General features: G+C 42.2%; 1 protein-coding gene across 1 annotated transcript in view; it reads right to left on the bottom strand.

The window, feature by feature from the left end:
• Window positions 1-15545: 15545 nt before the first annotated feature.
• The window catches only part of CREB3L2 (cAMP responsive element binding protein 3 like 2), a 107816-nt gene continuing 95829 nt past the window's right edge, over window positions 15546-27532 (bottom strand). Inside the window, exons 9-12 of the mRNA XM_006210015.4 lie at window positions 24731-24830; window positions 24322-24448; window positions 22757-22973; window positions 15546-21039 (exon numbers count right to left, since the gene is read on the bottom strand). Of these exons, the coding sequence (XP_006210077.2) occupies window positions 20964-21039; window positions 22757-22973; window positions 24322-24448; window positions 24731-24830 (520 nt within the window). The 3' untranslated portion in view covers window positions 15546-20963. The remainder of the gene's footprint in view (window positions 21040-22756; window positions 22974-24321; window positions 24449-24730; window positions 24831-27532) is intronic.

Here is a 27532-nt window from a genome sequence, read left to right as displayed (position 1 = left end):
ATATTAAATAAAGTATTTCATTGTTTCCTATGTATCTCTGATCAGAGTGTCAGCAACTTAAACGCAGTAAGTTCTATGGTTGTATGTCTTCTCCTATAGCACCCAATAAAACTATGCCCAAATTATAATTGACCAGTTGTTTGCTTGCTTTAGAGGTTGCTGAACTAATTGATTAAGGTTCCCTGAATATTTACTCCTTCGTAGTCTGTACCAGTCAATTAATTTTTTCCAAGTTATTGAGATATAATTGACCTATAATATTGTGTAAGTTTAAGGTTTATAATAGGTACCAATCAATGTGCTGAGTTAAAGAAAGTATTATATTACACAGCAAAGGAAACCATAAACAAAACAAAAAGACAACCTACAGACTGGGAGAAAATATTTGCAAAAGATGCGACTGACAAGTTTATAAACAAAGCAACTTCCAGAATACACAAACAGCTCATACTACTCAATAACAACAAAACAAGCAACTCAATCAAAAAATGGACAGAAGACCTAAGCAGACATTTCTCCAATGAAGACATACAGATGGCCAACTGGCACATGAAAAGATACTCAATATTGCTAATTATCAGAGACTTGAAAATCAAAACTACAATGAGGTTATTACCTCACACCGGTCAGAATGGCCATCATTCAAAAGTCCACAGACAATAAATACTGGAGAGGGTGTGGAGAAGAGGGAACCCTCCTACACCGTTTGGTGGGAATGTAGTTTGGTGTAACCACTATGGAAAACAGTACAGATATTCCTTTAAAAACTAAACATAGACTTACCATGTGATCCAGCAATCCCACTCCTGGGCATAAATCTGGAGAAAACTCCAATTTGGAAAGATACATGCACCCCAATGTTCACAGCAGCACAATTTACAATAACCAAGACAAGGAAGCAACCATCAATAGATGATTGGTTGAAGAAGTTGTGATATATCTATACAATGCAATACTACTCAGCCATAAAAAGAATGAAATAATGCTATTTGCAGCAACATAGATGGACCTAGAGATTATCATACTAAGTGAAGTAAGTCAGACATAGACAATACCATATGTCAATTTTATGTGGAATTGAAAAAAATGATACAAGTGAAACTATTTACAAAACAGAGACTCACAGACATAGGAAACAAACTTATGGTTACCAGGGGGAGAAAGGGGAGAGAGGAATAAACTGGGAGTTTGGATTCGCAGATATAAGCTACTATGTACAGAGTAGATAAACAACAATGTCTTACTGTATAGCACAGGGAACTATACTCAATGGCTTGTAGCAACATGTAATAAAAAAGAATATGAAAAAGAATATATATATATATATATATATGGATAACTGAATCACTATGCTGTACACCAGAAGCTAACACAACATTGTAATACAACTATACCAAAAAAAAAAAGATATTATTATTTGGCCCAGGAAATGGGTTCAGTCCATGTGTAGGCCATGAAGAGATGTTCTGTTGGCTCACCATGGGTAGTGTTCCATCTACAACCTGCATTCAGACCATACCGTCTGAGCACTCAAACTTACTGATTTTCATTCAGTTAGAACTCTAAGCTAGAAAATGGGAACTGGACAAGAATGACAAGTATGGAAAAATCCACACCAAACCTTCCATCATCAAAGCCTTTTGCGGAAAGACTCTGCAGTGGAAGGATGCTGGATGAGAAAGAGCCCTATTTGCTCCCTCTTTATCTCAAGTAGATGTGTGACCTTAGGCGAGTCATCTAACTTCCCTAATATTTAGTCACCTTATTTACAAAATAAAAGAGTTGAAATAGAAATCACCTAAGATTCTTTCTCACCCCAAGAATCTAATAACCATGAATGAGGGGAAGACAAGAGGGTTGAGGTACCTGCCACCTTACCATATATTTTGCTGTCCTAAAGCAACCTGAATGATGCCCTTACTACTCGACTGTTTTCTTCCCTCCCATCTCTCTCTTTATCTTCTCCTTCCTTCTCCTCTTCTTCCCTACCCCTCTAGATGATGATCAGCATCAGAGAAGAAAGAGGGATGGCATCAAGAATGCTTCCAAAGGGTAGAACTGCAGAACTTCTTAAAGATACCAACGTATTCTTTTTCCCTCAGGAATAGATATGGATTCTTCTGATGTTTTTCTGTCTCAGAAAGTAATTTCATGAGCGTGTTTGCCAATCTGAATGTTGAACTATTTCCAAAAGATCACTTCATCAAAGCTAATGGGTAACTGCTGTCTGGTAGTCAGGAGTTCATTGATGTGTTTCCTGCTCCATCACTCAAGAAACATTAAATAACAATAACAGAAACACTACTATTAAAACCACTCTTTCTCATCCAGCATTTGAGATGGGAGGAAGTAGGAAGGAGGAGGAGAGAACACATTATGCAGAAAGTTGTAACTCATACAAAAAGAGATCTGTTTGTTCCCCACAGCCCTGCAGTTGCCAAAAGGACTTTGCAATTTGCTTTGAGTATTATTCTGGCAGGTGATGAGGTGGGAGCTTCTGCCCTCCTGTAGAGATCTGTAATCACACTGAACACATTAGCTCCACTGTGCTGTTTAAATTGTCATTACTCTTTAAAAGAAGATATGGACAGACTTAAGAGCGCTCAGAGGCAAGTAATGAAACGAGACGTTGGTGGTATAATGGTGAGCATAGCTGCCTTCCAGAGGCAAGTAATGAAGACTACTTAAAAAAAATGGGGAAAATGATATTAATTGGAAATGTTCTTTGAGTCTGAAAAGGATAAAGCTAATGGCTAATGACTAACTCAGTTACTATCTTGTGGGAATGTCAGTAAATTTGTCAAGGGACAAAGGGAAAGAAAACAAACTTTCTGTATTCCTCTAATAAATTTTTAAATTCAGAATTTCTTTTGATTCCAGAAACTCTCATTTGTTCTTTAAGCAAATAACCTTAATTGTTCTCATTATATTTGTATTAACATTGTCTTCAGCTCTTCCATATTATTCAGCCTGAAGTTCCTTTTTCTTTTTTTTTTTTTTTAATTGAAGTATAGTTGATTTACAATGTTGTCTTAGTTTCTGGAGTACAGCATAGTGATTCAGCTATACATATATATATATACATATATATATATATTCTTTTTCTTTATAGGTTATTACAAGATACTGAATATAGCTCCCCATGCTAAACAGTAGGACCTTGTTGTTTATTCTTTATGTATAGCAGTTTTTATCTGCAAATTCCAAACTCCTAATTTATCCCTCTTCACCCTTTTCCCTTTGGTAACCATAAAGCTATTGTTTTCTATGTCTGTAAGTCTCCTTCTGTTTTGTAAATAAATTTATTTGTCTCATTTTTTTAGATTCCATATATAAGTGATATGGTATTTGTCTTTCTCTGACTGACATACTTCACCTAGTATGATAATCTCTAGATCCATCCATGTTGTGGCAAATTGTATTATTTCATTCTTTTTATGGCTGAGTAGTATTCCATTGCATAAATGCACCACAATTCCTTTATCCAGTCATCTGTTGGTGGACATTTAGGTTGCTTCCGTGTCTTGGCTATTGCAAATAGTTGCTGCTATGAACACTGAGGTGCATGTGTCTTTTCAAATTAGAGTTTTCTCTGGATATATGCACAGGAGTAGGATTGCTGGATCATATGATAAGTCTATTTTTAGTTTTTTAAGGAATCACCATACTGTTTTCCATAGTGGTTGCACAAATTACATTCCCACCAACAGTGTAGGAGGGTTTCCTTTTCTCCATAGCTTCTCCAGCATTTATCATTTGTGGACTTTTAAATGATGGCCATTCTGACCTGTATGAGGTGATACCTGATTGTAGTTATGATTTTCATTTCTCTAATAATCAGCAATATTAAGCATCTTCTCACGTGCTTATTGGCCATCTGTATGTCTTCATTGGAGAAATGTCTGCTTAGGTCTTCTGCCCATGGAGTCCCTTTTTCAAACATCTCTGTCTCCTTGAATGGCTAGTGATAAATTGATCGAGCAGCCTCTCTCCCAGCCAGAAAAAAATCCTGTGCTCCGAAAAGGTCCATTGGCTCAGCCAGCTGGTTGCTCAAAGCAGCTACGCAGATGGCGGGCCTCTTTTGCAGCTTTCTGGTTTGGAGACCATCGTATCTGTTATAGCTCTCTGGGCTGTCCACCAGCTTCCTAATTTGGGGGGTGGTCCCATATGGACTGTCCAATTTTCAACGTTTGGCCACAGTTACTTTAGTGGTTGAGTTGCCCATGCAGAAAGCAGAAAGACTGGGGAGTCTGAAATCTGCATTCAAATCACCAAAGCCCTCAAATCCCCTAGGGCATTCATCTAACCTGAAGTTTGAGAAAATGCTGGGGAAATGTTACATTAGTTTTGAGGAATTCTTGGTACCTCTAGGTAATTTACTGGTTTCTCTCTCGTTTTCTGTTCCACCCACAATTTCACGTACCTATTTTCATTTCCTGGTGCTTGTCTTATGCCACCCACCTATCTATTCAACTAATCATTTTTCCTTGCAAAAAAACAAAACAAAACAAGAAAATCCCACGAATACTTTCCACCTCCCTACCTGTCTATTCTGTTGCACATATACAGCCATGAAGCTGGATAGGAATGTTTACAAGTTTCAAAATGTGAATGTCTCAGTGGCAGTATGTAATAAATACTTATGGCTGAACTTTATCCCAGACCAAATTACTCAGACTCTCTTGGAATGAAGCCCAGGCATCAATATTTTGAGAAAAACTTCCTAGGCAGGTCTAACATACCGCTGGGTTTGAGAACCAAGCGATCTGGAAGCTTGCTGGTTCCTCCTGGGCACAAGAATCTGGGCAGTGGCCATGAAGTGATTGTTGGTACCTGATGAAGTGGCATGGTTCCCCAAGGCCCTTGCAGCATAAACAAAGGGTGTTATAGTAGTTTCCAGAGGGGAGAGGTTGCTGTGGGATGGGCAAGGTCATTATGGAAAGTTTTGTTGCAACAGTGGAAATTCATAGAAAGTTTAAAATTATGGTTACAGTTCCACTTCCACACTATGAGGAATCTCTAAAAACTTTATATACACAACAATAATAACTAACACTTGAGTCGTGAACATTGTGTGACAATTATTAACATGTTACTTCTCTTAACTCACCCTATATTCATAGTAATCTGTCAGGTAGGTAGTATTTTTGTCCCCATATTGCAGAGGGAGGAGCTGAAGGAGAGAGGTTAAGAGACTTGCCTGGGACAACAAAGGTAGTGCATTGCAGGGTCAGGAGTTTGAACCCTGACTGTCTGGCTCCAGGATCTCTGCCCTAAATAACTCTCAGATGTAGTATATCTCTGGGCAGAACCCATTATAGAACCACTTGCTTCATCTATGATTCCTTAAGCTGAGCTACACATTTCCTCTTTTCCAATTCTATATGTGGGTTCTAATATTGCCTTTTGAAGACAAATCTGTTCCACACACAGACAGACTTCATTTTATTGTGCTTCACAGATACTGCGTTTTTCACAAATTGAAGGCTTGTGGTAACCCTGTGCGGACCAAGTCTCCTGGCACTATTTTTCCAACAGCACTTGCTCACTTAGTGTCTCTGGGTCACATTTTGGTGATTCTCATAAAATTTCAAACTTTTTCAGTATCATTGTCTATGTTATGATCATCTGTCATCAGTGATCTTTCTTTGATTTTATATTACTACTATGACTCACTGAAGGCATTTTTTAGCAGTAAAGTATTTTTTAACTAAGGCATGTACATTTTTTAGACAATGCTATTGTACACTTAACATATTACACTATAGTGTGAACATAACTTTTATATGCATTGGGAAACTCAAACATTCGTGTGACTCCCTTTATTGTAATATTCGCTTTATTGCTGTGGTCTGGAACAGAACCTACTATATCTCCAAGGTCTGCCTGAAATAAAGGACTTATATATCTAGGATTACAGGATATTAGGGCTGGAAAGGCCCCACAAATCAACCAGTGTTGACCCTGCATTCTATAGATGGCAAAATTGAGGGCTAGAATGTTTGAGATATTTCCAAGGCTACGCAGCTAATCAACTTAACTCCTGGCAATATGGTGGACTAGCTGTCCAAAGACATCTCCCTGGGTATAGATCTCCTACAGTTCTAGATAAAATATAAATACCATTTTTAATGAATATCTGATTATTCATTAAAATCATTCACTAAGCTGATCCCTTGTTAACTAGAATGGATGTTGAATGGGCTGTGGAGTTGGGGAATAGGAGGTTAAGCTTAAGTAGGGTGATAAGTTGGATTGAAGACCCATTAACAGTCAAAATCCCTGAAGCATTGCATCTACAGCTGGAGATCTAGAAAAAATCCACACCACAGAGGAAGTTGGATGCTCAGTGAGCAGTTAAACAGTAAAGAAGGAGGAAGAGGGTGGGGCAGGAAGAGGAGGAGGTGATAGAAGAGGAAGATAAGGAAGAAGAAAAAGAAAATCTTTCAGGAAGTTTCTCACCACATTTGTGTAGGTTTGGGGTCAGAATTCATACTAATTAAATGAACATAGTTAATAATCTGAACCCTAACTGAAAATGTAGTTCAAAGTAGTGCTAGGTAGGTAAAGTCTTGGCACCTGGTGAAATAAAAGCAGGTTTTCTTTGGAGGAACACAGTGTAAATCAAGGCTTCACTGAATTTCCACAGATAAAGTTGCAAAGAAGCTGAGTTCACAATCAAGTAGCACAAAACCCATAAAGAGGTACGGCACCATAAGCGAGAGTCCACAGAAGAACAAACTGCAGAACCATCCTGCAAACAATTCAGATTGGGGAAATATTAGTACAGAATATAAAATAACTATGTTTAATATGTTCAAAAAAATCAAAGAAGATATTGAAAGTGTGATGTAATGACAAGTGACAAAACAACTAGGCATTTTCTTCAAAACCAAGAGCTTCAGGAAAATATAATCATTGAAATTAGAAATGTTGTAGGCAGATTAAACAACCGGTGATAGACTCAAAGATGTGCCATTAAGATTTCCCTTCAAGGAGGGGCTTATACAACTGGAAGGAGTTTGGTCATCAGACAGCCTCCAGCTGTCACCTCTTTCAGAGTTTGTCTCAGATGCTGAAAGCTGCCTTTCCCAAGGTCCCTGGAGCAGTCTGCATGGATTAACCAAGGATTTTTCTGGACTCCATTCTCATTTTCTCTTTCTCTCCACCTAGTCCTGCTTCTTTCATTTTCCTTTTACAGGTTTTGATCCCTAATAACAGTTCATACCCCAAATTCAATTCTAGTATCTGCTTCCAGAGAACACAATCTGTAGCACAGCGGATTAGACAGAACTGCAAGGAGATCTATTAACTTGGAAAATAAATATAAAGTGATACCCAAAAGAAGACAAATATGAGTTAAGTATTGCAGATAAAATAAGGTCTGGAATAAGAGTAGTCAGAATTCCATATGGAGTTAATAGAGGGAAAAGAAGAGGCAATATTTTAAAAAACAATGGCAGAGAATTTCCAAAAGAGGTGAAACATACCAGTCCTCAGTTTAAGGAAACACGATGAATCTGAAGCAAGATCAATAAATACAGCATTGAGTTTATTATTAGACAAAGAAGATCATAAAGTAACCAGAAGAAAAGGCCAGATTACCATCAGATAGTTAAGAACTAGAAAAACTGCTTTCTCAACAGCAAAATCAGAACCCCAAAGACATGGAATCAAAATATTGAGAGAGAATAACTGACAATCTAAAATTGTCAAAGAAAATGAAGCTGTATCCTTACTTCATCTCTCCCCCCTCCAAAAAAATAAATAAAATAAAATATAATTTTCAGAGAAATGGTAATTATGTGACATGATGAAGGAGTTAGCTAAAATGATAATCACATTGCAGTATATAAATGTATCAGAACAAGACATTGTATACTGCAAATTTACATAATGTCATATGACAATTATATCTCAATTAAAGTAAAACAAAATAAAATAGTATATCCAGCAAAACTGTCTTTTAAGACTTAAGGAAAATAAAAGGTAATTACAGACAAATTAAATCTTAGAACAAGACCCTCACCTAACTCTTTTCCTGTATAACACTTAGCAGGTATTTAAAAAATGCTTTCATAGCCACCTGATCTGCAGTACCTGCCTCTCCTGCATTTTTAACATTTTTCACATCTTACAGCTTTTTGAAATCTGTAAGCCAGCCAGCGCTAGCTGAGAGGGATTTAAGATCATCCTAACCCTGGGTAATGTCACTATAAATTTTTTTGGCTTTCAGCTTCATAAACAACGCTGTCCAGTATGCTTTTTTATCAATCCTCATCTCATGACTCCAGAAACTTAGCTGTTCTTCCACCTTTTCCACAGCTTCATCACTCATACAGATGTTTCTTTAGCACTTTTCAGAGTAGACTCATGTACAGATCAGGATTTCCTCTTCCTTTTTCTGAACGTACTGTACTGTTGATTTATTAGCATTGAACTTACAGCCAACACCACTCTAACTCACGCCTGAATGAAGCTTCTCTAACACATACTTTCTCCGTAAGGCACATCACAGCTTTTTTTGTACTTAGGAACAGTAGACAGAACTTCAGCACTGTGCTTGAGGGCCATTTTAAACAGCAAAATCACCCCAAAAAGCACAAAAATGGGGAAAACATGGCACTACACAGATCACAGAAAGGATACTTGTTTATAGGATGGGAGGCGAAACAAGAAGGCAGTGTCACCTTGTTCAACCTTAGCTGAGATCACGTGCCTTAGGCAGCTCAGATTTTTTGCTGTCCTTTACGAGTTCATGAATTACCATCAAAGTGCTGTGAGTACTGATTTTGAGGTTACAGAAAATTTTAATGAGTAGACAAATTCACAAATAAGCTATCTGCAAATAATGAGGGAGGACTGCATGACTGAAATATTGCACAAAAATTTCATGAAAATTGGAGAGCTGCTCAGAATTGAGGCAGGTTAAGGTTCTTAGGTTACTCAGGAGGAGAGTGAAAATATTGATTAATTTTAAACGTTCAAGTTAAATGTTCATGAAAAGAATAAAAATTGTATATTCCAAAAGAATAAAAAGTGTGTGTTTTACTTCAAACAATAACAACCACAAGATGTCATTGTATACCCATCAGAGTAGCAAAAATTAAGATCAGATAACGTCAAGCATTACTGAGAGTCTTGGGAAACAGGAGCCCATATATTGTTGGTGGAAGTGTAAATTGATACAACCATTCTGATAAAAGTTTGTCAATACCTAAGAAGGTTTATGATACATATTTTAAAATATGGTACCTAGAACTGAACGGACTGCTATGCACGTGAATCAATTAACTCAGAGCAGAGTTAACTCCTGCTTCCTATGACTTGAGGTAGGTTCTAACTTTGCACTCACTTCACGACAGTCACATTCCAAAGTGTCAACAGAAACTTTGAGATATATTGCCAAGACAGAGCTTCCTCAGTCTATTATTGGAAAGGCAAGATTTTAGACCTAAAAATAGGCATTCACACGCCAAGTGCTCTGCCTCTATCTGCTACCACCTACTTCATCCTCTTAATTCTGCCTCCCGCTGCTGCAATCAGGTATCCAGGAAAGGCAAAGGGAGCCAGCCTTACAAGGGCTGTGTGAAATGCCTTGTGTTCCTGATGGGAAGTCTCCTCTTTGCCATGTTACCCTCTCCACCGTATTATCCTCTCACAGTTTTCACCCAGGACCTGTTTGGCTTCTAACACAATTTAATCCAAGCTTGGTTAAAATTTGCATCCAAAGCTCTGGCTCTTAATTGTTAACATCTACCCTTCAGACACGCAGAGCTACTTTACCTTGTTTGTGAAAAAACTCGGGCACCTCTAGAGCAAGGAAAACAGCATCAGAGACCACAGTGGGCTTGGCGATGTCAGAGGTGGGGCAGAGTTTGGGTAGGGCAGAGGAAGACTTACTGCCAGTCCTTGGTGCCAGCCTCTTACATCAGTTAGGCAATGGTGGATGAGAGCAAATGCTGAATCGTCTAGAAGATTCTTGGAGGTTCTTTGATGGAGAAAATTCAAATAGGACACAGTTTAAGCCACCAGAGACAGAATAAAGCAGAAGTGAGACAGGAGATAAAAACAGGAGGATTAAGTAAACTACATACTGACTAAATGATTAGACTCTCCACCACGATCCCAGAACACCTGCACAGTCACATTCCCCAGTCACGACACAAGCATATTCTCCTCCTCAGAAACTTGAATGCTCCTGGATATTCATATACCATCCTTTGGGAAAAAATGGCTAACTTTTCCTCTTATCTCCTTACAGAGAGAGAATTCAATCAGTTTTTTTTTTTTAGTTGAAGCATAGTTGACTTACTATATTGTATTGTTTCAGGTGTACAACAGTGATTCGATATTTTTATAGATTATGTATATTCCATATAAAGTTATTATAAAATATGTTATATTCCTTGTGCTGTACTTAATTTTTTTTTTGAGAATTCAAAACATTTTTATTGTGACCCCTTGAAAGGTAACTTTTAAGTCGTGGCCCAGGACAGTGCTTACATACACACAAACAGAACTGATACTAAAGTTACATGAAGCAGTGTTAATGTCTGCTAAATGCATTCTGATACTTTCTGCTTTATTCTGTGCAATCTCATTTGATCCCATTCCATCCCATCCCCATTCTATTTCATTCCATTATTTCTTTTTTATAAATTGTTGGTTGAAACACATGAAATTGATTCTTTAGCCCTTTGACCCTCAGTTTGAAGAACACCAGGCTAAAGGAAAATGAACATCCACTTTCCCTGACTCTCAGATTGATAACTCATCAGTGCACACTATTGATATTCTCTTATGCGTGTGAAGGGGCAACAATAGCCATTCGACTCTTTGAGGAAGGCTGATCAACATGAAAGAGAGACCAAGTGGGGAGAGAAATGTGTGTGTGATGGTGGTGGTGGTGGTATACTCTCCCACACCGTGAAAAGAACGAATAGTCAATGTCTAAAATTGGGATATAAAGTATTAAATCATAAGTAGATTATTTAGAAATACACAGATAAATGCGAGAAGAAATTTAATTTGGTTATTTCCAAGAAATAGGGCTGGTGGATGGAAAAGATATAGAAAAGTGGGTTGCTATTTTTCAATAAAAGCTTTTTAGTACTCTAATTATTTTAGCTATGTACAATATCACTGCAATAATATTTTAAAGTTCAATTGTGTTGCAGGAAAATTTTGTCATTGGTTTCAACAGCACTCTTTCTGCTTCTCTCTTTCCCCTGTTATGCCGTACATGCAGTTCCTTATTCTAACTGACTTTTCCTAAAGCACCCCTCCTAGTTCAAACTATATTCCCTGTCAAGTACTGCCCCCGGGGTAGGATTGCATAGAATTAGGTATGCAATACTGCAAATGCCATTTCGACTGTGTTTTCTTTTCTGCATTCATTTACAATTTAAACTATGTCAAACCGTGATTAAAAAGCTGTTATCAACCATTGAAAGCATTTAAATGATAATGAAGCCAAGAAAGGAAATATTGGTGGTGGTGGGGGTGTTAAAGACACCTTTTCTGTCCTGGTGATCTCTAAATATGTAAGTAATTTTGTATTTACATTTCTTCTTTTGAGGGGGGGCAGTTATTTTTCCCTTTGAACCAGCCCAAGCACAGGGAATTTCTCACGCACCCATCAGGAAACTTGACTTACCATCTGTTTTGCAGTAATATTGGGGAGGACATTAGTTATGAACATGCTGGCAGCCCCGATACCCAAATACTTTTCACTTAAGAAACACTAAACATTTTGCAACAGACTTCTTGGAGAATAGCACAACAGCCGCTCTGGCAGCTTTCATGGTATTCCTCAATGGTTATTTTTGCTCCTCCATCTAAAAACAACAGCATAGAGGGAGGAAGAGAACACATGGGCTCCTCATGGGGCCAGAACTCCTCTTTAAAAATTGCCAAAAGATCTAGCAACAGCTGCGCCCATTGGAAGACAACAGCAACTTGTGCAGCCTGCCCAGGCTCATCAAACGATGAGGGTTCAGGCTGTAACCTGTCTCCTGAACAGCGGCTTGGATTGTTTTGCAGGAAATGACTGAGATGAGGCATCTTCCTTCTTTTCCCCTCCCTGTAGAGACAGGAGCCTTTGGGAGTGTCCCACATCTGAAGTTAAAACTCAATCCTGAGAATTCTAGGAAAAAGAGTACAGCAGCGCCACCTTGCAAAATGGCCCCATTGAGGGGGGGTCGTGGATGACAGTGAGGGTGTCACCTGCCCCAGATGAGGCACAACTAATGGAACCTGTACTAGGCTGGAAATCAGGACAGCTGGTTTGTAATTCTGCTCTGCGCTCATTCAGTGTGCAACCCAGTGTGGGGCCACTGCCGTCTTTGCAGCCCCCACTTCCTCAGCTGAGCAACAGGGACAGTGACGGCTGCTCCGCCCTCCTCACGGGGGACCAGCAAGTTACACTAGATGAACTGTGGAGGCGCTTGACGGAAAGCACAGGGTCTTACACAAATGGGATCACTAAAAAGATTTTTAATATAGAGTTTGAGATTAATGGAGATTTATCTCTGGAACTAAGAAGAATAGAGCCCAGATAGCAAAAATTTTTTCATGTAGTGCAAATAAAGGCAATCCCTGTGTGGACTCCTCCACAGATCACGGCCCAGCTGTCGCCCTACTCAGGCCTCTCACTTCCTGTCCCTCAGGGTGACACTAACCACCCTCCGCACCTCCTAGGCCCACCACCAATACCGTATCTTTTCCTTTATTTCTGCTCTCGTGACTCCCAGAAAGTCAACCACCACCTAGTCCAGAGGCTGTCAGTTCAGATGACAGAAGGACCAGATAAATGACATAAATGAGTGAACCAACTTGGGCGTGGGAAATGTGGCCACGCAGATTTGACCTACACCATTTAAGGGGCCACCATTACTCAGCTCCTGAAATTGCTGGGTCTTTAAGTCTTTCAAGAAAATATGGAAATCTGGAGTTTTATGAGAAAACTTTGAATGTTGAAAAGTTAACCAGTAATTTCTAAATGTTTGAATCATCATAGGGCCAAACCAGAAACATCTGTGCATGAGCAGAAGGTCTGCAACCTTTGATCTAGGCTAACTCCTGTGTTTTTACAAGTAACAATCCCCAAACCCTAAAAAACAGCATCGTGTAGTTCAGAGGCCACGTACTTGGAGTTAGTGACCACCAGGGCTCAAATCTCTCATCTGAAGCTAATCGCTGTATGATAATTTGAGTAAGAGTCTTATTCTTTTTGAACCCCAGTTTCCTCAACTATGAAAGGGGATAACTGTATATCCTCCAAAACATTTTGGAGGAAATAAATAAGATCCTAGATAATACATGAAAATCACCTGGCACATAATAGGCACTCAGTAAGTGTCTCTTTTCCCCTCAAGGCCAGTAGGTTAATGGTATTACTAGGCAAGAATCCATCATCTTTATCTCCTGAATTCAGCTTGGTTCTTTTCCTTACTGTATCTCAGTGTTCCTTGCCTGTATAGCACTCGTTTTCAGAGATAAGATGTATGATTTACTCTGGAACCTGAGCACAGGAGTAGGACTTTAGACATCTGCTTTCTGATTTACTTCTTTTCTGTGAACAAGCCTCACCAACCTGTGTATTTCTCATTTATTTTCTCTGGGACAAAAGTGACAACCAGGGTAAAATGAGACAATAAATCTGTGCTACATTGCCCTAAATCATAGTAGGCCCATCCGTGAAACCCAGAATGCCCATGAGCCTGGGATCAGCCTCTGATTTCACGTTCGGATGCCTAATGAATGTGTTTTACAATGCAAGTTTTATTATTATTCAGATATGGTGAGGCCAAGAGACTGAGGGATGAATGCCATTGAAAAGACAGTTTGTAAATAAATAAATAATTAATTAATTAAATAGAAGCATAAAAAATGACCTTTACCTAAAAAATGATCTATAAGGAGATTCATACTACATATTAATTAGCAGAAAGGTAAATCAGGTTGAAGGAATATGGAAAATTATCAACATATTTAATAATAAATATTGAATATTTTTTAAATTAATGTATCTATGTCTTGTAAGTTCCTAGCTTCTCCAAGGTAGACAAGTTTTATGCTATAGTTGCAATTTGTCCTGTACCAGTTAACAGATTTCAATACAGTGAGTACTTAGTAAATATGTGAAAATTATTATTAATATTAATTAAAGCTATTGCAAATTTTAAAAAAAGACAGCTCGTTACTCACAGTTCTCAAGACGAGGGAGCTTGCCGTACCATGCAGGACCACACGGGGACGCACTAGGGTTGGTTGGTAGGCAGAAGGAGTAAGGAAAATTGGACAAGAGCCTTTACTGTAGTTTTCTCAGGAAGGAACGAGCAAGGCAAGGGAAATGGGTTGGCTAGTTTGAAAAATGTCAGTGGGCTCTGAGGTATAGAGATTGATTCTAGTTGTCTGGTCCCTGACCCTGGTGATTAGGGCAGGGGGACAGTGATACCCGTGAGAACCCGTAAAGGAGGTGGTTGGGGAATGAGCTCTGGTTTGGATGGTTTGCATACTAGAGTTGTGCTTATAGACAAGTCCTTTACTATGTCTAGTGATTGGCTCTGCCTGTGAGAAGCAGTCTCTCCTGGGTCAGCAAGTTTCCAGATGTCAAAGCATTAGACACACAGAAAATACAAAAGCACAATTAATACAGACTATTTTCAAACCAGTGAGTATTTGCACCTCCACACATCCCTGCAAAGATATCAGCATGTCAAGGAGGAGGCTTCCATAATAGGCTCCCAGAATAAGAAAGAAAAAGGGACGATGTGTTACTAAAAGCCTCCACTGGGAAAGGACCCTTGTATAGGAACAGAAGAAGAGAAGGTCAAGGTGCTCAGAGAAGAAAGGCAGCAGGAGATGAATGCACCCAGGAGCTCAAAGAAGGGTTCAGCATGGTGCTAAGAAAAAAAAGTTTGGGGGGTCCAGGTAATCACAGACTGTAGTCTTAGTCACTAACATCTTGGGTACTCTTTGTAAGGCTAAAGGAAGCCCCACTCTCTGAGTGGAGAAAATGAAATTTGAATACAGAGATTGCAATGGAATGAAGATGATTCTGCTTGAATGCATTGACCTTTATCAACCATTTCATCAGAATTTCTGGAGCATGAATCTGTGTTAGGTGTCCTCTGCAACTGCTCATATGAAGAAGGATCCTTCTCTTCTGGCTCAAGCCCAAGCCATCGTTCTCAAGCATCCCAAGATGGGGAAAAGTAAAATCAAATCCTCAGTTCTGAAATCTAGTTAGAGAATAGCTGTAGGAGACAACGGAAATGGCAGTCAAACAGCACGAATCTCCAGAGAATATTGTTTTCCTTCCTGTGACTGACTGAAAAAAACAATTACACTTCTCAATATTCCTCTAACCGAGTCTTGGATTCAGTACTAGATAACACACAAATTGCTGGTTTGAGGCTCTTCTTTTCGTTTGACTGGATAATCAGGAAAAGAATGGTTAGGCATATATCTGCAAATCCACGTTCACAAGAAAAGTTTTTAAAAACAAAGCATCAGAATGTTAAAGACTGGACAACATGTTACTATTTAAGAAAAATATTTTTATTTGCAAGAAATGGAAATACAAAAGCATAACAATTTCAATTCATTTTTCCCCCAAACTAACTAGAAGTATCCTACAAAGCATTTACTTATTTTTTTGGTATTTATTTAGCTATGATAGAGAATAAAAAGCCATAAAAAAACCCAGCATGATACGACAGCTAATAGACTCACAATGCATTCAGACTTAAACACTGCTGATCTGTACAACCTGTTACCAAAGAGAGGAAAGCCCAGCCTGTTAACATAGACATTAAAGCTCATGGTGGATTAGAGTCCAGAGCCTGCTCGGCATTGTTTAAAGAGGGTCACTCACAATTCGTCAAAGAGTGCTGGTGTTTTCCGGAGACTCATGAAGTGTTTCATCTGAGAGGGAGATTTACTAAACAGTGTAAGCCATGTGTCCATGGTCAAAAAGTTCATGTTCTCAGCCAGCTAGTGAGCAAGGGAGAGGTGCAGAAAAACAGGGCCAAAACCGCTCCTTTTGCTTTTCCAGGATGCAAAGTCTGCTAATTGGAACTCACAGTGGGTTGGATGAACTGGCCAGCAGATGCACGTCTGGTGGACATCTCCAGCATGAGGCAAAGAATTGAACTCTGCACACAGCAGGGCCAGCCCAGGGAGCACACGCTGCGTTCTCTGCCCAGAGAACTTTAAAAGTTTACAGCGTGTTCACACAGAAAGAAATCTGCTCAACCTAATCCACAAATGGTTGCACTTCCCACAACACATAGCTGTTTACCTGTCTCATAGTAATTAGTTACCCTTGTTTCCTCTTCCTATAAAATTAAAAGACCTAAAACTTACTTCGCACAGCACCCAGCACTTAGTAGGTGCTCAAGAAACATTTCCCTGCCTTCTAGTAATCAAGACAAAATAAAGCGTTTCAGAGTTTTCTGTTGCTGAAAATGACAAAATGAACACCGCTGTCTTTCCTGAGGGAACTGCGGATCCTTTGGTCTGGGAGACATGGAGCATTAATCCTGAACTGCACCGGGTTCCTCTGCACTGAGAAAATGTTCTGCTATGAGGATTTCTAATACTTTTAATCCCAGCTGGCCATTTTTGGATGAGATTGAACCGCTACAAAATGGGATTTTTCTAATGGATGTAACTCTGTTTGTTTTTCTCTGATGGGCAAATCTGATCACGGCTCACTTTTAGAAAACTATTTTCAAGCCTTTGGAAAAAGTTCCTTCTCCCACATCCACCCACTTGGATCTAGTACTACAAGGATGTATATGACCCTCCCAGTGATGAGGCAGTGCTCAGTCATCCTGGATTCAAATACAAGGCACATGTAAGGCACAGAGTGTCCAAGACGACAGAGGAATGTGTGTGTATGTGTGCGCATGCACGCACGTGCACTAGAGAGCGAGCTGGCACGTGGGTCTTTTCAACAGCTATTGATGTATGAAATGTCCTCAGCCCCCTTATTCCCCAATACTCCAAGGCCTCCTGCAATACTCTTCCTCAGGAGTGATTGACTCAATGACTCGAATGAATGAATGAATGAATGAATGAATGAAACATCTGAAATCTGTCTCTGGCTGCTTCACAGCCCCCATTTTACAGCCCCCGACTTCTCCTAAAACTACCCTCCCAGAGCGGCTTATCCAACCACATGACTTCTGTCTCAACTGAAAAGCATTCAAAGAAAAGGACTCTGACCAGTGTACTACCTTCTACTGGTCTGTCTCACAGGTCTGGCCAGCACTGCAAGCAGGAGAGCTGGTGTCTCTAATAAAGGTTCTTAAAGACTGGATTTAAGGGAACCGAATAGTGACAAGGGCACTTGGCAGACAAGGTGGGGCGCAAAGCCTTCTCCTCTGCCCCCCATCCCCAGTTAGCCAGGCTGCACGGATGCTCCACCTCTTTTACTGTGAGCGGGAGGTCTCCGTGTGTGCACCATGCTCATGTGACATGTATGTTCGAGGAGCTGGCCCGGGGTGGGGGTGAGGGGGCTCTGATCCTAGTCTTTTACTTGGTGTGAGGACATAGGAGGAAGGAGCCACCAAGTGCCGAAAAATTTAATAAAACACTTGTGACAAAAATTCTGAACAGTGACTCACTGCCAGAATAAAGATGAACCAATTCAACACTCCTGCTCCAAGGGCACCTGCGATTCACAGCCCTCTCTCGGCACTCAGACTAAACTGAGAGATCTAGGGAGAAAAAAAACATGGTATTTATAGTTGGTTTGTAAATAAGTTGAACTAAAAGCTGCTTTCACAACCTATAAATTAGGTCTCCAAATCAAAAGCATTTATATTAACAAAAAGGTTATCTAAGTTTCCCGCACTGGTGTCACACCTCACCCCCACCTCCTGCCCAAAAGGAGCAACTAGTTCAGCTGTCAGATTTTTATGTAACACTCCCTTTATGTGAGCTAGGCTCCAGAGTCCTAACACTTCACAGAAACTCTTTCTTAAATCTGGCACTGAGGCCTTTCATTTACAGTATCCCTTTCCAAGTGCAAAGTCTAGAGCTGTGAAAAGAACCGTGCTGGGGGGCCTGGATTACACAGGTCTCATCCAGTAAAGAAAAGTATGTGTTCTCTGAACTTTTGCAAGACGTCTCCTCCACTAGGCTAATCAAAGAGGAAAGAGGAAAACTTGTTGACATGATGATAAATATATTAATATATTTATAATTAACATGATTCTTTATGATTGATGGTTGTACTAACAGTCTCGTATTTTCCAAAACTGAAGTTCGGAAGCCAACGCCTGCCGCTACTTGAAATCTTCAGCGCTAACCACGTATTACTGACTTGTCTGTGAATTGACTCTGCAGGGGAAACAAATCCACTGACATTGTGGGCTCAACCCTGGGACAGAAAATGTGCCCACACCCAGTAACTGTTTGGAATCAACCTGGTATCATCCGCTCTTCTGCAGCCTCTTGACTCCATTACACCCTCCTAAAGAGCCGGATGACTGCTTAGTTCCCCCTTACTTGCCCAGGCAAGAAGTGGAGGGTGGAGGTCTTTCTCAAAGCTGCAGCAATGCTGGTTCTTGGAACCCCTTCCAATGGCCACTTGAGTTCTCAGGCTGATGTCTCATGTCTCTGGACACAGATTCAGTTCTGGAAGGATGGTTTCCCAGAGATCAATCCCTGCTGTTTGGAGGGCTGGAGAGAGTGATGTCAAGAAAGTGTAGGTAGGCAAGCAAATAAAATCCTCAAGGCACGAGAACAGGCGCTAGGAGTTCACTGCCCGTTTTCTTCTCCCTCCTCATTCAGAAGATGAGGTTTTTCCACTCAGGCTAATCCAGGAGCCTTAAAAACCCATCTAATTCCAGTGCATCAGGCGAGTAGGCTGACCTGTTCTCACTGACTTACAAAAGCTTTCCTTTCTCATCATCCAAATACTACTTAATTCTATCTTCTTACCTTCTTGGCCACGCGCCCCCCTCCACCAGCACGCTGCCTGTGCCTGATAATTACATGACATTTTAAAGAGACGGATTGGTCAGTAGTGGCCCATGGTTAGTTAGCAGGTACCAGCCAGGCCCAGGAGGATCTAGGGCAGAATAGAAGGAAGGAGAAAGCAGAGAGAAACAGAGCAGAGGGCATGCTCGCAACCCTCTGCCCGCACAGCCCAGCCAGGCTCAGTCTCTCCAGCTGTAAGGGACAGTAAGAGGCATGCAGAGGACCACGAGGGCTGCCAGCACCACTGTAGTCCTGATCCAGCTTTACACAGTGCCGAGATGAACTTGGCCACCTCCCAGCTGGAACTCTCTCCACCACAGTAGGGAGAGAGAGGAATCAATGCCAGTGAGCCCCAGAGGTACTGGATCTGCTTATGAGGTATGATGGCCAACATTAATGACACCAAATCCTGTATCTGATATGGAACAGAAGGCCCAGGTGTGGCTTAACCCTTCTAAGTATAGGCTTTTCTGACAACGTAGATGAGAAATAGAAACAGAGAGAGAGAGTTAAAGCTAAAAGTGGTTCAGCTACTACTAAAAATAGAATAAAATGTAAGCAAATTTCTTACACAAAATCTTTTACAAGCTAGCTGTCTCCTAACATTACACAATAAAAAGTCAATATCCATTTCTTATTTGTATGAAAGAGGAAAGTTTTTTTTAAACTACAAAAGTTACTTTTAATCATTAAGAAAAAAGTAGGTTGGGGGAATAGGTTGTTTCTCTTTGGGTGAGCTGCAAAGTAGCCAGGCCTGACTATAAAAGGTAAGACGGTGGATACACAAATGTCACCGCCTCTGTCCCCAAGAACAGGCCTCAAGCCCACCCCCCGTGTTGAGGCAGAAGAGGAAAGGAAAGCAGAAGTGTCGGGGAGGTGGGGAAAGACAAGCTAGCACAGTTGTCCCAAACGCCTGCTGTCAGGGCCAGGGCTTCCCTTCCCAGTTATGGGCACGGAACAGAAAAAGCATCTGTCCATGGAGCCCAGACCTGAGCCAGGCCCTGTTCCACCCTTCCCTCTGAGTTCATTCTATAGGAGGACCCCTGTTTAGGGAGATTTCCCAACTATAATTATAGGCCTCCAGTAGAAAAAGAAGAAAAGGAACTAAAGCATGGCCTGGAAGGACTGGGGCCCCCAGAGCTCCGAGGGCCAACAGAAGACCTTGCTAGCTTGGAAGGAGGCACCGGATCTCTTCAGTGTGGTTGCCAGCGGGAAGCCTCAGCGAGCTAATAAATACTATTTACAAATGGGGAGGAGAAGCCAGGGAGGCAGAACTAGGGGCGTGTGGGGACACCGAGTACAGAGAAATCCTACAAGCAACAAGAGGGGGCAGGTTTGCCTGGAGTAGAAAAGCCTGATTCCTTCAGGCATTGCACTTGCGGCCTGAGAATACGATGGGGACACCTCGCTCCAGTGCCGGGAGGACGGTCAGGGTCAGAGTCGGGGGTGATGCTCGCAGGAGGCCCCAGCACTTCCAGGGCTGATGGGGGCAGAGGCACCGGAGACCCAGGCTGAGGAAGGCAGGGCGTCAGTCAGGGCTTTGCCAGATTCCAGCAGGCACCCTGGTACTTCTGTGGCCAGAGTCTGGGGTCTCGAATGAACAAGAGTCAGCTCTTCTTCAAAGAGGGGGACATACCCCAGCTGAGAATCAGGCAGGATCTTCTTGGCACTGTCGGTAGAAACATGCCTGCTGTCCCACCCCTGACCCTCAAATACTTTCCTATGGCAGTAAGCGACAGGGAGGAAGAGACGGGGGCTCCCTTCTGCACCGAGGGACGTGGGACTAGGGGGGGTGCTCTCTCACCGCAGGTGGAAATCCCAGGCTGTCCTCCCACCCAAAGCCATGACTGCTCATCCATGTCTTCATCAAGATTGGGTGGCAAAAAGGGAAAACTTATGACAAAGGTGGTTTGGGGACATAAAGGTAGAGTGAAGAGAAAGAGGGAGAGGTGGTGACGGCCTCTTTAGAAGGTGGCGTTCACTCTTCTGTCGAGTTCTACAACTTTCAGTGTTTCATTCCCCTCCAGCTTGGCGCTGACCCTGCGAAGGCATTGAAAGGAAAGAAGTCTTAGCCACCAGTTGCCAACTACAAGTCTCATGCTTGGTGGAAGGACAGAGTCGTTCCATGACTGTGACTCTGTGGACTGGCCCAAGCATGCTTCTTGTCTGCTTCCCTCCCAGTAGCAATTCTCTGTTCCCTGTGCCTCCCACTACCAGCCCAGCCACTCATCCACACTCCTACCCTTTTCCTGATGCAAGAGGAGAAATCCCAAACCCAGAGGATAAACATGGCAGTTTGATACTGATTTGTTACACGTTGCTTTAAACATTATATTTTTTGAGGATGGTTAGTTACCCTTATGCTAAGCTCTGGGAAGGAGAAAATAAAAGGATAAAGACTGATCCCTGGTCTACAATAGCTGATGATCTAGATAAAGATTTTAAAAAAACCCAGCACCCAAACTAACCTGAAATAACAATAAATATATAACAGAAAAATAAACACACTATTAAATTGTGTAACAACTTAGAAAGTCTCTTGGCATTCAGAGAGCCGTGAGGGCTCTGGTATCAAGGGAGATATTCCAGAATACATGGGCTCTCGATGGGGCCTTGAAGAGATAAGAGGAGATAAGAGGAGAGAAGGCTTGTGTCATGAGCCGAGTAATTAAGCAGCTGAGTCTTCTCTGGGTCCCAGTGGCAGCTGTACAATTCACCATAGTGGGAATAATAATAATGCCTAACCTCTTAAAGTATTGCAAAGGATTTACATGTCATATTTACATAGTGCACTAGTAAATGTTAAGTATGCATGTATCATGTAAACATATAAAAGTACATATAATTATGAACTTTCCTCTGCAGCATTAAGGAAAGAAAGCTGAAGAATTTGAAACAAAATCTTTCCCACTTGCATTGGAATTGCATCATTTCTGGGAAAGGCACAGAGGCAGAGTTCAACTAGACCACCAACCACACCATGCATAACCAGGAGTGCGTGCAGACCCTCCTTCCCACACCGTTCGGTGTACCCAGTTTCTCCCCAGCACAAGAACAATACTTGTGCAAGCCTTTCTGTTTATACAAGGCTTTTTCTCTTAACTATCTAAGGGAAACAACTCATGGAGAATTGGAGACAAATATATATTATTTTCAATGTGGAAATACCTACATGCACATTGCCTCTCAATGTCTCTCAATATTAATATATAGTTACAACTATATAATTATAGGTAATGCATGTTTATTTACGTATAAATCTTAAAACCATATTTTGACATGTAGCATAACATATATGTATTTCTAGTTAGAAGAAAGCTCGAGAATGTGTCTGGAGGCTGCATTTGCACAGCAAGTATACTGCTATTACCAGACTGTATGTCTACTCGTGTGCCTTTGAGGGGACGAAGGAGGTAGTGAGGAAAACAGTCAAGCCTTTTCTCCACTTTTGGAGCCACCACCACCAGCTCCCCGATGGCGGAGCATGCATGGGATGGAGCATGAGATCCCACGTGTTCTGGAACGTCTCCCTTCATACCGGGAGACAGTTCACACCAGGGCTTTTCCTCACTCTCTGCTAAGGGCAGCCGCTGGCAAGCAGTAGACTCTCCAGAGTCTGGGTGCTGCAAATAAGCCCTAAAAAAGCTGAGAGTTGGACAAGGCCAGTGGGAAAGTCTCCACCCTACACAGCAGGTTGCTGACTCATAACCCATCATCGGTGCCTTAAAGGAGTCAAATCTGTATCTGTTTGACTCACAGGTGCTGCTGCAGCTCCAACAGCACTGACTTCTCCAGGCTGCTCTCATTTGAGATAATGAAATGGGGAAGATCCACGTCGGGCAGGGACTCCAGCCCCGAGGCCCTGAGCAGGGAGGAGCCTCCGTCCCAGCGCCCAAGCTCCCCGGCTGAGGCCGGACTGGATGGCTCTTCCAGGGGAGAATGTTCCTCATAGATCAGCAGGTTCCTGGATCTCACTGCAAACAAAGCCAAGTAACATGTTGAATGAGAGACCACGACGGTGCACCACCTCCCCTCACCTGACGCCAGGGCTGAGAGCAAACAATTCATGGGTTCTTCTTGCCCAGGACTGAGGGGCAAGAAGTCCTGGCTAACACTGGCTTTCCAGAAAGGCCTCAGGATTTCAGAGTTTTGTGCATTGAAAAATGATACCAATTATAAAGCTGGAAGAACAATAGAAAAGCAAATAAACAGGAAGCAAACTGCCACCCCTCACTGCTTTGAAAATAAAACTCCCCTCCGTGCCCCACCCCCCAACCATCTGGGGGAAACGATTCATGGAGAATGGGAGTCAAATACTTGGAGAAGTCCAGACCCAGCTAAAATAAGCCTTCTTGATGAATAGGTCTCGCATCGAGAGAAGGTAGAAGGGCAGAAAACTGCATTTTTGTTTAGAAATGGAAGAGAAGACACAAAGTCAAAGCCATAAATCAAACCATGGAGACACTCTCTTTTGTTTTATAGGGTAGCTGCATAGCTAGATGGCTCAGTAGCAATTTTCTGCAACACAGAAATGATGCTCTCATCGGCTCCCATTTAAATTTAGAGATACATTCCTTTAGGGAAAAAAGAATTTCCCAGGAGACAGCTGAAATTGTTTGCTAGCCTTTCTGTCATATACCTGGCAGGGATACACCTACCTCGTAAAGACCACAGATCTTTCAGAACTGCATAAATGTGCCTCCCCCCTAATCACTGCCTCCTAATTCCACACCTGTTCTTAGTAGTGTATATATTTTATGATCTCTGGATACCACCTCTATTTCCTACATACTTGAAAGAGATCATTGATCTAGGTGAGAATATCACTTCTAACACCTGAGTTTCCAAGTTCTCTAAATCTTGGGCATAATATTTTGTAAGACAGGCTGATTCTTTAATTTCACCTTACAGATGCTTACTATGGTAACGTACAATTTCACTGAGTGGAATTCCCTTAAAATGTCTTGGAAAACTTAATGCTCCCCTACTCCCTCCCCACCAAATGCACATCCCTCCCTCTGATCAGAAGTCAAAAAGAAGACCTCAGAACTTGCCAGGGAGCACAGTCTAGAGAAGCAGTTTGCAAACTGTGCTCTGTTGAGCTCTAGAGAATTCCCCATGGGTGACGGGCCCAAGGAAGGACCCAGCAGCCTGGGTACCGGACCAGCCACGTCCCTCTTCCTCCCTTCAATGGAGAAGCTACACTTGTACCACTTTTTAAAAATTAGACTTCCACATAAGGCTTCTTTCAGAAAGCTGAGCTTTGAGAAATGAAAGAGAAAAGAAATAAGGCATTTCCCGAGCTGCTGAGACCTGCCTTACCGACAGAGGCCGTGTAGGGCTCCTGCAGGGACTGCTGGCTGGGCAGGGCCATCTTGGTGGCAGAAGGGTAGGGCCCACAGCCTTGAAAGAAGCTGCCAAATGCTACGGCAAAGCATAACACAACGACCTGCGGGATGAGGAGAGAACATGGGGAGCTGTCGATTCTAAGATCCACACAACAAAGCATCAGACCCGCAACACCTGGGCAGTCCAGGGAGGCCACTCCCCTCCATGACAGCCGCAGACTGCATCCAGGTCAATCACTGTACCATCACAGCGAAGAAACAGCCTCCGAATGAGCGGCGTGGTTCCCCCAACCCCCAGCACTTGGACGTGGCCAGTGCGGGAGAGACTGGAGATAGGGGAGTGGGCCAGGGCAGTTGTGGTGCTGTCCCTTCGGGAGACTCACCATGAGGCAGGTGCCAGTCTGCGTGCCGGCCAGCTTGCAGGTGCGAGAAACCTTGCCCATCACCAAAGTCTGAAGTTTCTGCAGTTGCTGCAGGAGAGTTCTGCAAATGCAACAAATCACAACCATCTAAGGGACAAGACAATGCTTGTGGGTGACCTCTGGGCCAGGGACGCTGCTGTGGCTTTGTGTCTGAATCTGAACACAGTATCCAGGGAGAGTTTCCTCTCATGAAGTCACTGACACCAGCGCCTTCCAGCACCAGTGTCGCAGTGCTTACAGGGATCTGAATCAGTCCCCTTGAGCATCTTGTCCATTCCGTGCTGTTCCAAGTAATAGTCACCTCAATGCCCCAAATTATCCCCGACAAATTATCCTGGGACTTGTTTGTCAGCCATTGAGAGGAAAAAAAAAAGCAAAAGGTTGCTGGTGACACAAGAAGAACTCATTTACCCAAGGGAAGAGAAACATGGAAGAAGATGCCAGAAATGAGGAAAGCACAGAGAAGATGCCCAGTGGAGAGCCATTGGAGGGGTGGCCAGAGGAGGTGGTGGGGACTGGACGTGGCAGCAGCAGCACTGAGCAGCGAACACTCAGACGGCAGATCTGAAGAGTGGGAGAGAGAAAGAGAGGAAAAACAAGAATGACGGAAGGGAGTGTGGAAACAGCCACAGGCACCTCAAGCCTGTGGACCCTGAAGGCTCACAGCACCTCCACAGTCAGTAAGGAAGCCTAAATATGAAGGAGCAAAGAAGCCCACTCAGCTGGACACATGCCCAGAGCCAGGATCTCGGAAGCCATCCTCTGATGCTGACTCTGATGTCTATCCAGGAAGAGACCGAGAGCAGGAGCAAAAAGAGTTGTTCTACCCCTAAGACTGGACAGCTAAGTGTGCCCCTAAAAGGGAAGTGTTTGGGGATGAGAAGAGGATGTTCTGCTCTGTGCGTTATCAGGTCACAGAAGGAGCAGATGGTGAAATTCTTTGCAAATTCTCAACACTGCGGCCACAGAAAAGGATCTCACAGCACAGGCTCCTGAGTTAGAGCCTCGGGGATGCATTCTGCGTGAGCAGCAGCGTAAAGAGCTCCTCGCCCCCGTTCCTCTCCTACAAGCCCGATGCACTCCACAAAGTGGAGAGATTTGACAAGCAGATGCTTTTTCTTGAGTCTCAGAAATTTTTTAAAAATGCATGCTGTGATGTAACAGTAAAAAGCCAAACAAGTTCACTGGAGAACATCAGCAGCAAATCATTCATTTGCAGAATTCTGGGCTTCTGCGGATTACGTGCCTCTCCCCACAGCTCACCTCCTGACTAGCTTTCAAGGACAAGCAGGTTTCCCCTCCCCTAGATCGGTGCCAAGGAAACGAGTTCTCCCAGGTTCAAGCCAACTAAGGACAGGCTGGCCATAAGAATGATGCTGCTTTCAGCCGCTAAGTGGATAAGAGCGCGGGCAGCTCTGAAGCCCACAGTATGTGCAGCGAAGGCTGTCTGAACTCAAAAACCCCTGTGTGGTCTCACCTACACCATATTTTTACTTTGGGTGGTGGTTTTAATTTAAGCAAAACAAAGTCATCCATCCCATTATTTCATATTGTTAGTTTAAATTCTATTAATATGGAAGCCTTTTTAGTACCGAGTTGTACGTTTTCTTGTTTTACGGTTATGTGGAAGTATAATGTTAAGTAGTTTAGACTTGATTTATGTCTCTATACATTCAAGCAACTTGTTCTTTAAAAGAGTTCTGTACCTCACTCAAGGCTGAGAAATACGGACAGGGTGATTAAACCCTCTGTAAGGCAGTTGTGTCGTCTGTGACAACATGGATGAACCTGGAGGGCATTATGCTCAGTTGAATCAGCCAGACCAAAAAAAAAAAAAAAAAAAAAAAGATAAATACCCCGTGTATCAATTACATATGGAATCTTTAAAAAAAAAAAAGTTGAACTCCGAGAAACAGTAAACGAGGGGGTGTCAGGACTGGGGAGTGGGGAAATAGGAGGGTTGGGAAAAGGACACAAACTTTCAGCTATAAGATGAATAAGGTCTGAGGAGCTAGTGTAAAATTTGGTGACTATAAGTGATAACACTGTATCATATAATTGAAATTCGCTAAGAGACTAGAATTTCAAAGTGCTTAACAAAAAAAAATTAAAAAAAGGTAAACAGGTGAGGTGATGGAGGTGGTAATTACCTCGCTGTGACGAATACTCTCACAACATACACATATATCAAATCATCGCGTTGTACACTTTGAATATCTCACAATTTCACTTGTCAGTTATGCCTCAATAAAAATGGGGGAAAAAAAAAGAAAAAAGTCTGCAGCTAAATGATCGTATGATAGAGCAGGGTTTTTTTTCCCTCATCACATTTTCTCTCTTCTTCCAGGACCTCCCAAGAGCACCCCATTCTCATCCTCAAGCACAGCTGCCCTTTCAAAGCTAAGGGCTAGCAACCTACCACACACCCCTTCCTGGGCGAGCCTTCCTTCTGGCAGAGCTGAGATCTGGCAGGCAGTGGTATGCGTTTCACTGACAACGCCCTGCAATGCCAGCCCCAAAGCCCTCTCTGGGTTCTCCCTGCTGAAGCTCAGCTGTGCTCTGTGCAGGAGTGGGGAACATTTCTCCATCCAGGTTTCCACATGGCAGCAGATTTCCAGGTGTTACTAATGCCATTTCCTTTTGCTCTTAACTCTTAAGGTGTTTTTAAAGTGAAACTGCCATTTCGGTCTTTACCAACAGTTCCTATGGACCCAAAATCTTCCCACACCTCCTCCCTGGGCATTCTCTGCTCCTCGCCTAGTC

This window comes from Vicugna pacos, chromosome 7 (assembly GCF_048564905.1).
Source record: "Vicugna pacos chromosome 7, VicPac4, whole genome shotgun sequence".
Classification (NCBI taxonomy): Eukaryota; Metazoa; Chordata; class Mammalia; order Artiodactyla; family Camelidae; genus Vicugna; species Vicugna pacos.
This window is presented reverse-complemented; position numbering and strand designations above follow the sequence as displayed.